Raw genomic sequence first — 9,996 nt, 5'->3', positions numbered from 1 at the left:
GCCACGTCACACGCAGGGACCCCGGCACACAGCAGCGGCCACGTCACACGCAGGGACCCCGGCACACAGCAGCGGCCATGTCACACGCAGGGATATGGTGCTGCCAACAGTCACTCTCCACTCTGCTGCAGACACACGTCCTCCTTCCCTCCTCCAGAAGCGCCATCCCTGACACAGCAAGGGAAGCCCTCGGCTCGGCCCGCAGTGGCCCTGGCTTCCACCTCATCCTCCCACAGGCTATTCTGAAGCCTGTGGTCCAACCAGATTCTCAAAACAGGACGACTATGTGGCTGCATCATACATACGACTCCACTTCCCATGACAGGGCCAGAGTACAACAAAATTAGTCACTTTTATTTAAAAGAAACATTACAAATAAGTGTGCAAAATTAAACTTCATGATTAAATACACATAAAAGTAACATGCATACTTTACATCAAAATCCACATACAAAGTTAGTTGATTACATGACAGTAACAATAAAGCAACCGGCAAACCGAGAACTTGCTGCTGTGCAGATTTTATATGTTTGCAATCTGAAATCAAAACCATAAAATAAAGTTTCTTTAAAGGGAATTTAAGAAAAGTAAATATATACCCCAAGTAGCGGACAATGTAGAGCCCATAACCTGTTTTAGTTACCAGATGTTAAAAAGAAGCTCTGTGCCTTTCCTTCCCAAAATGTTAGTGTGTGGCTATTCTCATAAATGAGGGGAGGGGAGATGGTGGGGCTGAGACCAGACGACACGAAGTTCAAGGATGCTTCCCCCGTAACGAACGTTCAAAGTCTGTGCGCCACCGTTCCCTACATGTAACCGGGAAACATTTCACCCAGAATGTAACCAGGACACCCCCTGCGGAGTCCCCATCCCACACGCGCCCCAGGACTGACTGCTCGGCGTCTAGGGTGGGCCTGGTGTTTGCCTCGTTCTAATGGCGCCAACAGAGACGGGGACGCCACACACAGCCACAGATGACCACGCTGCGGCAGGGAGAAGACCACGGGCTGAACTCGCACGAGGGAAACATTCACACCGTGTTCTCTCTACAGGTCATTTTTCATGTCCGACGGGAGAAGGAATTCTCCTTTTCTACGGCAAGCTGCTGGTGTTCTATTTAAATCTGCTGACAATGTAAGAACTTACATTTACACACTTGTTCACTCCCCACAGCAGACTCAGAATGATGGAATCTGTTGCAAAAACACACTTGAACTTGTCCTCCCTCGGCCCAGTCCCCAGGTCTGTGTGGAGCCCCCGTCAGGTGAGGGTGCGGTGGAGCTGCTGAAGCGAACGTCACAGCTGAACTCATGGGAGCAGCCACTGAGTACCTACGGTGCCTTGACGACGATTCTCTCTTTAATACTGGAAATGGGAGTCCTCAGGAAAGCAGACAACCACGTATGGCTTCAAGACCAAGTCCCTGGGCAGCCCCTCCAGCCCGTGGCCCAGGAGGCCCCTGGGGCGCTGGCACCAGCCCCGAGAGCCTGACGGTGACAGGCGGTGGGTGCTGTGGCGCTCCCGGCCAGGAGTCACAGCTTGTCATCGGTCATTTCTAGAAACTGCGCGTAGACGTCTCGGATGCACTCCCCCTTGGGGTTGAACAGGAATTTGTAGTAGCTGCCGTCCGCACAGATCGCTGGGACAGAAGGAGACAGCTTTACCCGTGTGTTTCTTTCCCCAAAGTTAAAAGCAAAGAGTCCCACGGAGCTGAACTGCAAAGCGCCTCTCAGAGCCAAGCAGCTGCTCTCAAAGCCCCAAAGGCCCCAGCTCTGCGCTGAGGGCACGCGGCACATGCAGCCAGGAGCCCTGACTGTCTCCTAGTCCTGGCTACGGGACAACAAACATTCTTTGGTCGTCTGTACAAACATTAGAAGCCCTGTCCCAGTGACTTCCTGGGGAAACTGGAGGGAGGGGGGCTAATGACATCCCACATGGCCGTGTAGACCGTAAGCAGGACACACTGAGCCCCGAGGAGAAGTAAGGGCACCTGGGTGGTCATGGGTGCCACAGCGTGGTGGTGGGACGTCTGTGGGAAGCTGGGTCAGAAGCTCAGTGGATGGATCCCAGGTGGAGTGGATGGGGACGTTCTCTCCAGGAAGGACCACTCACCAATGACGGCGTTTGGCTCTGTTCCAAAGGCACAAATGCACGGAGAGCCTGAGGGAACCTGAAACTTGGAGAAACTCCATTTGGAACTGAAGTATTTTGGAAGGAAACTCGCTGAGGCCAAACTGTGAAGACAAAGAAGCAAAGAAAGGGTGACTGCATCCACAAAAAGTTTACAGAAAGTCACCTGCTTGAACTGAGAATGCCGCTGAAAATATTAAAATCCTCTTTAATATAGTTTTAGCTTTAATGACTTTTTTTTGCTATGCATAACAAAACCTGTTGTAAGATTTTATTTTTAAATTCTGTTTTTGCTTTTAATCTTTTTTTTTTGTTGTTGAGACGGAGTCTTGCTCTGTCACCCAGGCTGGAGTGCAGCAGTGCGATCTCGGCTCACTGCAACCCCCGCCTCCTGGGTTCAAGCGATTCTCCTGCCTCCGTCTCCTGAGTAGCTGGGACTACAGGCGCCCGCCACCATGCTCAGTTAATTTTTTGTATTTTTAATAGAAACAGGGCTTCATCATGCTGGCCAGGCTGGTCTCAAAGTCCTGACCTCAGGTGATCCTCCCACCTCGGCCACCCAAAGTGCTGGGATCACAGGTGTGAGCCACTGTGGCCTGCACTGATTTTTGAACCTCAACAAATATCAAATTAGATGAAAAAGACTTCAACACTGATAGCATGTGAGGTCTATCCACACCGCCCTGCTGACCTGGGGGGTCTGTCCACACTGCCCTGATGGCACGGGGAGTCTGTCCTGTCCACACTGAAACAACGGGGACCCCTTTCATCCTTAGACTTTTCCCCCCAGCAGGCGTCCCAATACCTACCTGGACTGTTTATTCCTTTTTGGATCTTCAGCTGCAAAAATATGCACTGTGCCGTGGTCGCTGGATACGCAGATGAGGGACGCATCCTGATTGAAGTTAATGCTACAGAGAAAACCAGCACAGCTCAGGCCTTGAGTGGATGTGGGGGAGTCCAGAGGCTCGACCCACAGCACTTGTCAGCACCCGGGAAGTCCTCAAGGCTCCCACACCAGAGGTGGCAACCTTGAATACTGCCCTTTCTTCAACAAGCCAACAACTATCCCCATGGCACCACAGGTCAAAGCCACAAAGCACGATCCAGTGAGCCACGGGCCCCACAAATGCAGCTGACGAGCTGTGTGCCTGGGAGAAGGAAGGGGCATCCTGCAGACCACCCCCAACATGCCGCTCAGGGCTGCTCTCACGAGACTCGGGTGAGAAACACATTGTCTCCAACGATCCTGGCCCCAGGAGGTACAGGCTGCCCCTGTGGAGGTCACCTGGCCTGGGGCAGGCACTGGCCATGTGCTATCTGTTCTGGGAGCAGACAAGGGTGTGCTTTGCATGCCACAAGGCCCAGGACCTCACTGGTAAAGCCACTGTCTTTACAAATGAATTACATTTTCATCCCAAAGACCTAAATTCTACTCAATACTAGGGAAGGGAGAGATACCAGGCCTTCTGGCCGTGGCCACAGGGCATGAGACCCCGCCCAAGCAGGGCTTCGGCACTAGACCCCCCCGAGGCTGTAGGGACACCACCGTGGGGTGGCAGTGTGGCCTCTCAGACTGCAACAGGCTGGAACCAGACGAACCAATAGAGTCTCCAGCACTTCCTTCAACACAAGCCAGAGTGCTGGTGAAGAGGTGAAACTGGCAAAAACACCAGAAAGATGAAAAATAAACAGGGATGAACCCGAGCCTGCCAGCCAGGGCAGCGTGAGACCCCTCTCTACAAAAACACGACAATTAGCCAGGCGAGGTGATGAACCTGAGCCTGCCGGCCAGGGCAACGTAACACCCCTCTCTACAAAAACACGACAATTAGCCAGGCGAGGTGATGAACCTGAGCCTGCCGGCCAGGGCAACGTAACACCCCTCTCTACAAAAACACGACAATTAGCCAGGCGAGGTGGTGCACAAGTGCGGTTCCAGCTACTCAGGAGGTCGAGGCTGTAGTGAGCCGTGATAACACCACTGTGCTCCAGCCTGGGCGGCAGAGCAAGACCTTGACTCAAAAAACAAACAAACAAACAAACAAACAAAAAAAACAAAACAAAAACCTCAAAACAAAAAAAAACCCAGCAGAAACCAGCAAATACTGATACTGATAAACACGGAAGCAGGGTTAATTATAATATTCTACTTTTGTGTAATTTCCCATGATAAAAACTTAAAATTAGTCACAATTTAAAAAGCTGGAACACAGCCGGGCGCGGTGGCTCAAGCCTGTAATCCCAGCACTGTGGGAGGCCGAGGCGGGAGGATCACGAGGTCAAGAGATGAAGACCATCCTGGTCAACATGGTGAAACCCCGTCTCCACTAAAAATACAAAAAATTAGCTGGGCATGGTGGCACGTGTCTGTAATCCCAGCGACTCAGGAGGCTGAGGCAGGAGAATTGCTTGAACCCGGGAGGCGGAGGTTGCGGTGAGCCGAGATCGCGCCATTGCACTCCAGCCTGGGTAACAAGAGCGAAACTCCGTCTCAAAAAAAATAAATAAATAAAAATAAAAATAAAAAGCTGGAACCCAACCCCTGAGCAGCCCGACAGCCTTCCTCCTCTGGTCTTACGGGGTAGAGGGTGGCTGCTCCTACCCGCTCTCCCCAAGTCCCAAAGGCCCAGTTCCGTGCTGTCTGCCCAAAGCTCTTCTCCAGGTGAAGGTGGGGGTGTCCTTACCAGTATATATTGGCTGCTTGAGATCCTCTTCGCAGTTCCTGGATTAAATGCCCTGATGAAGTATCAAATATTCTTATAAGGGTCCCCTTTGAAAAACAGTGAAGTGTTTCATTATCAAAGATTTGAAACTTTTTTGTTAGTTTTGAAATGATTTACATTCACAAACCCATTAGCCCACAAAAGCCTTTCTCAAACTCACCCACATCATCTAAGACTAACTTTCTCCAACCGCCAGTACACGGCGAGCCCCTGAGAACGAGCTGGCCGGCAGCTCCTGCTCCCACAGCACTGGGCACAGGTCAAGAGAGGCTTCAGGAGACGAGCTCCTGCCCAGGCAGCATGGACCGATTCTGGACGCTGGCATCCCTGGCTGACACCCAGGAGGAACACCCAGGCTCCCTGCTCCCGCCGCACACGGCCCTCGTCTAGAGAAGCATCCTCCAAACCCTAACTCTCAGATAGCTACGAAAAGCAGCACAGGAATCCTGCCGTCAAAAAGGTAAGGCAAAAGAAAATAAAGGACTTAAAACCATTTGTGTCAACTACACTGGCTTTCCCGAGAGAGGTGTCCAAGACCTCATGGGGGTGTTTTCAACATTTCCTCCAAAAGGTGGAGGACTCTCCAGCTGATTCTGACAGCTGGGAAAACGAACACTGTTGCATCTTTGGTGGAACACTCTTTGACAACATCTGACAAAAAATCTCTACGTCCTTCAACCCAGCAGCCCTACTCCTGGGGGTGCAGCAGGGAGCCCAGCTTGTGGGCACAAGGCGGGAGCAGCCTCATGGGGTGACCGCCGACAGCGTGGGACAGGTCACAGATACTGCGAGGCTCCGGGTAATCCCATCCCCCCAGTTATCCCGGAGGGCACTGCTGAGCAAAGAAGCACACCATGATCCATGCTCCTAATGGGGATTCTACTAAAGAAGAAAAAGTTGCAGGGAGGTGGAGAAGCAGAACACAAAGGCAAAAAGGGTAAGAAAAAAAATGTACAAAAATATGGAGTAATCGTATTTATAATCCATACAAAATTATATATATTTTGTTGCTAATACAATAGCATTGTAAAAAAATTACCTAAAAAATAATTAACCCTGTTCTCAGCTAAGTCCCAGGAGTGAGCAGGACATGCACCCCAAGCCGCTTGTCCCCACGTGTGGAGAAGTGGCCCTGGCGCTGGCACCGGGTGAAAGGGCTGGAGCAGGCCCCCACCCCAAGTGTCAGCACAACATGCCCACAAATGTGCACCGCCACCGCCTTGTGGTCCCACCTTACTTCACAGTTGATCATTTCCTACAAAGTAACAGTGGGCTTGCAGTCTTCCATGAAAACTATAGTCAAAGACACCAATTTTCTTTGTAAAAATCTGAATTCAGGCAAAAGGAACTATTAAAAACCCCAGATTTAAAATTATTTTTTAAAACTAACAGCTGTTCTGATCTGGCAAATTAAGATAATGTGTCCAATATTTCCATATTTTCAGTTACAATCTGGTGGCAATTCAATGAAGACCTAACCCTAGGCAGGTGAAAAGGGTCTGCAGCTGTCTGTTATCAGGCTATGTTTCTGCCATGTCTGTGACAACACGATCAAGCTTTCGCATCTGATTATTCTAATGATAAGAAACTCGGGCGTGTATGTATTTTTTTTCTTTTGTTTTTGAGACGGAGTCTCGCTCCGTCACCCGGGCTGGAGTGCAGCGGCACAATCTCAGCTCATTGCAACCTGCACCTCCTGGGTTCAAGTGATTCTGCTGCCTCAGCCTTCCGAGTAGGTGGGATTAAAGGTGAAAACCACCACCACGCTGAGCTAATTTTTTGTATTTTTAGTAGAGACAGGATTTCACCATGTTGGCCAGGCTGTTCTTGAATTCCTGACCTCAAGTGATCTGCCTGCCTTAGTGCTGGGATTACAGACGGCTTGTGTTTTGGTTTTTCAAATAATTTATCATATTTTACAAGACGTTTGTTTGTGAACAACTGGAAATAAAACCAGTCCCTTGGCACAAGACAACTTGTGAAGACCTCGACCCCTCTGTGACATGACCAGCCAGGTCCACGGGCCCCTGAGGGGCTCCAGGCTGGGGTGGGCCCACCACCTTTGGGTCTTGATACAGGGAATGGCCAGGAGGCACGACACCATGACACCAACAAGGTGAGGAGCACACTTACTTTCTCAGATGCAGTTGCAATTCTTGTTCCCTGCAGGTTCAGTGCGATGCAGCTCAGGACACCCTCATGTGCGGGAATGTCCACGGGTGGCTTCTCCGTGCTGGCCAGGTCCACAAGCTGCACATGGCCCGTGTGCGTGCCCGGGAAGGCCAGAAGGGAGTTGTTACTATTGGGACAGAGGACACAGAGGCCTGCATGGAGACAGAGGACACTTATCAGGAACTGCCTGTGATTTCTCACAGCCAAAATCCACTTTCTGCCCCCAAGTTCCCCGGAAAAAATAGCATGAATTAAACATGGGTTTTCATTTACATCAGAACCACAAAGTCAATTTGAAGACTTTTCAGCCGGGCATGGTGGCTCACGCCTGTAATCCCAGCAATTTGGGAGGCCGAGGTGGGCGGATCACGAGGTCAAGAAATCAACCCCATCTCTATTAAAAATATAAAAACTGGCCGGGCGCGGTGGCTCAAGCCTGTAATCCCAGCACTTTGGGAGGCCGAGGCGGGTGGATCACGAGGTCAAGAAATCAACCCCATCTCTATTAAAAATATAAAAACTGGCCGGGCGCGGTGGCTCAAGCCTGTAATCCCAGCACTTTGGGAGGCCGAGGCGGGTGGATCACGAGGTCAAGAGATCGAGACCATCCTGGTCAACATGGTGAAACCCCGTCTCTACTAAAAATACAAAAAATTAGCTGGGCATGGTGGTGCGTGCCTGTAATCCCAGCTACTCAGGAGGCTGAGGCAGGAGGATTGCCTGAACCCAGGAGGCGGAGGTTGCGGTGAGCCGAGATCGCACCATTGCACTCCAGCCTGGGTAACAAGAGCGAAACTCCGTCTCAAAAAAAAAAAAAAAAATACAAAAATTAGCTGGGCATGGTGGTGCTCCCCTGTGGTCCCAGCTACTCGGGAGGCTGAGGCAGGAGAATTGCTTAAACCCGGGAGGAGGAGGTTGTAGTGAGCCGAGATCCCGCCACCGCACTCCAGCCTGGTGCCTATAAATAGCTAACTCATCTACAGTCAGTGTGATCACAGCTGACATCTCAGCAAGATTCCTGAAGAAAGACAGCTGATATTAAGAGTTATAAGGGAAAAAAAATAAGGCACTAGAATAGCCCACGTTTTTTTTTTTTAGTAAGAATGAGATTGGAAGACTTATATTACCTAATTTCAGATTTACTTTAAACCTCTCATCAAGGCAGGATGGTATTGGCATAAGGACAGAAACACAGATCAAGGGAACAAAGAGTCCAGAAAAAAACTTACATTTATTTAATCTAAACAAAGGTACCAAAGTTAGATGTCCACAAAGAAAACAACCCAGGCTTGTACCTCACACTGAATATAAAATTTACTTGAAATGGATTGAAGACTTAGTTTTAGGTGTAAAAGCTACTAAATGTGTAGAAGAAAACATCAAAGACATCTTTTAACCAATATTTGCAAAAGTGCGCCAAGTAAAGGGCTAAATCTACAATAAATAAAGATTCCTGCGGCCAGGTGCAGTGGCTCATCCCTGTAATCCCAGCACTTTGTGAGGCCAAGGCAGTCGAATCACCTGAGGTCAGGAGTTTGAGACCAGCCTGGCCAACATAATGAAACCCCATCTCTACTAAAAATACAAAAATTAGCTGGACACGGTGGCGGGCACCTGTAATCCCAGCTACTCAGGAGGCTGAGGCAGGAGAATCGCTTGAACCCAACAGGCTGCAGTTGTAGGGAGTTGGAGTAGCCCCCCACCCCCCTGGGGGGAATCAGCAGCAAGGCCCCTGTGACCTTTGGGTGGACTCCAGAAAAGTGAAACCATAACAGGAGGATGTGTATGTCTCGGGGTAGAAGAGAGATGGGCTTACAGAGAGATAACCAGCTTTCACTGACCTTGCTGCAAGATAGTTTTTAGCTAAAGTGTGTTAACTGAAGTATGAGAATAATAACCACAGGCTGCCCTAAGTAGCTGCATCTCCCTCTGCTACGTGCTTTGTGAACATGTCAAGTTCACTGAGACAGGTCGAGGTCAAGAGACTGACTCACCTCGCAGACCGCCGGGCCCGGCTTTCTCCACGTCTGTGTCTGTGCCTTTCTTTATCCCCCACCGTTCCCTCTTAAGTCTTTGAACCCTCATGCAGCGCAGGACACAGCACACGCCAGATGCGTCACTGCACTCCAGTCTGGGCAACAGAGGGAGACTCCATCTCCAAAAAAAGAGAATTCTTACATCCCAGGATAAGATAAACCACCAGCTAAAAACTGGGTAACACTTGGGGCATTTACCAAAAGATCTCAAAAGGCAAGAACCACAAGGAAAGGCACTGCCACCACCAGTCCTCAGAGAAACGCAAACTAAAACCACAAGGAGATACTGTTACCAGTGAGACATCATCACACATGCACGGGCGGCCACAGCTAGAAAGAGTGACAGTGCCGGAACACTCATAAACCATGGATGAGACGCAAGAGGACACAGCCACTCTGGAAAACAAATGGCAGCATTTCACAGGTAGGCACAACCACAGCATGAGCCGGCAGCTGAATCCCTCAGGATCAACGCAAGGGAAATGAAAACCATCCAAAGGCCAGTATGGGAACATGCATGGCACTTCTTATTCATAATAGCCAACACACACACACACACACACACACACACACACACACACACACGGAGAGAGGACAAACACATCTAAAGAAACAAAACTTGAGAGCCGAGTGGGGAGGGGACTATCTCAAGAACATTTCCCAGGATATGAGACTGGTTTTTTTCTTTTTTTGAGATGGAGTCCCACTCTGTCGCCCAGGCTGGAGTGCAACCTCTGCCTCCTGGGTAACCAGCACGACAGGCTAATTTTTTGTATTTGTAGTAAAGACGGGGTTTCAGCATGTTAATGAGGGTGGTCTCAATCTCCCCACCTTGTGATCCGCCCAAAGTGCAAAGTGCTGGGATTACAGGTGTGAGCCACCGCAACTGACCTCGGTTTTGTTTTTTTGGCTTTTTTTTTTTTTTTTTTTTT

General features: G+C 49.8%; 1 protein-coding gene across 1 annotated transcript in view; it reads right to left on the bottom strand.

Moving 5' to 3' along the window:
* Positions 1 to 321: 321 nt before the first annotated feature.
* Positions 322 to 9,996, bottom strand: part of WDR45B (WD repeat domain 45B) — a 30,644-nt gene continuing 20,969 nt past the window's right edge. Inside the window, exons 6-10 of the mRNA XM_017524721.2 lie at positions 6,990 to 7,180; positions 4,818 to 4,903; positions 2,940 to 3,041; positions 2,113 to 2,234; positions 322 to 1,639 (exon numbers count right to left, since the gene is read on the bottom strand). Coding sequence (XP_017380210.1) covers positions 1,533 to 1,639; positions 2,113 to 2,234; positions 2,940 to 3,041; positions 4,818 to 4,903; positions 6,990 to 7,180 — 608 coding nt within the window. The 3' untranslated portion in view covers positions 322 to 1,532. The remainder of the gene's footprint in view (positions 1,640 to 2,112; positions 2,235 to 2,939; positions 3,042 to 4,817; positions 4,904 to 6,989; positions 7,181 to 9,996) is intronic.

The sequence above is a fragment of the Cebus imitator genome, unplaced genomic scaffold, assembly GCF_001604975.1.
Source record: "Cebus imitator isolate Cc_AM_T3 unplaced genomic scaffold, Cebus_imitator-1.0 Scaffold36, whole genome shotgun sequence".
Taxonomy (NCBI): domain Eukaryota; kingdom Metazoa; phylum Chordata; class Mammalia; order Primates; family Cebidae; genus Cebus; species Cebus imitator.
The sequence above is the reverse complement of the archived record's forward strand: the minus strand, read 5'-3'. Positions and strand labels throughout refer to the sequence as shown.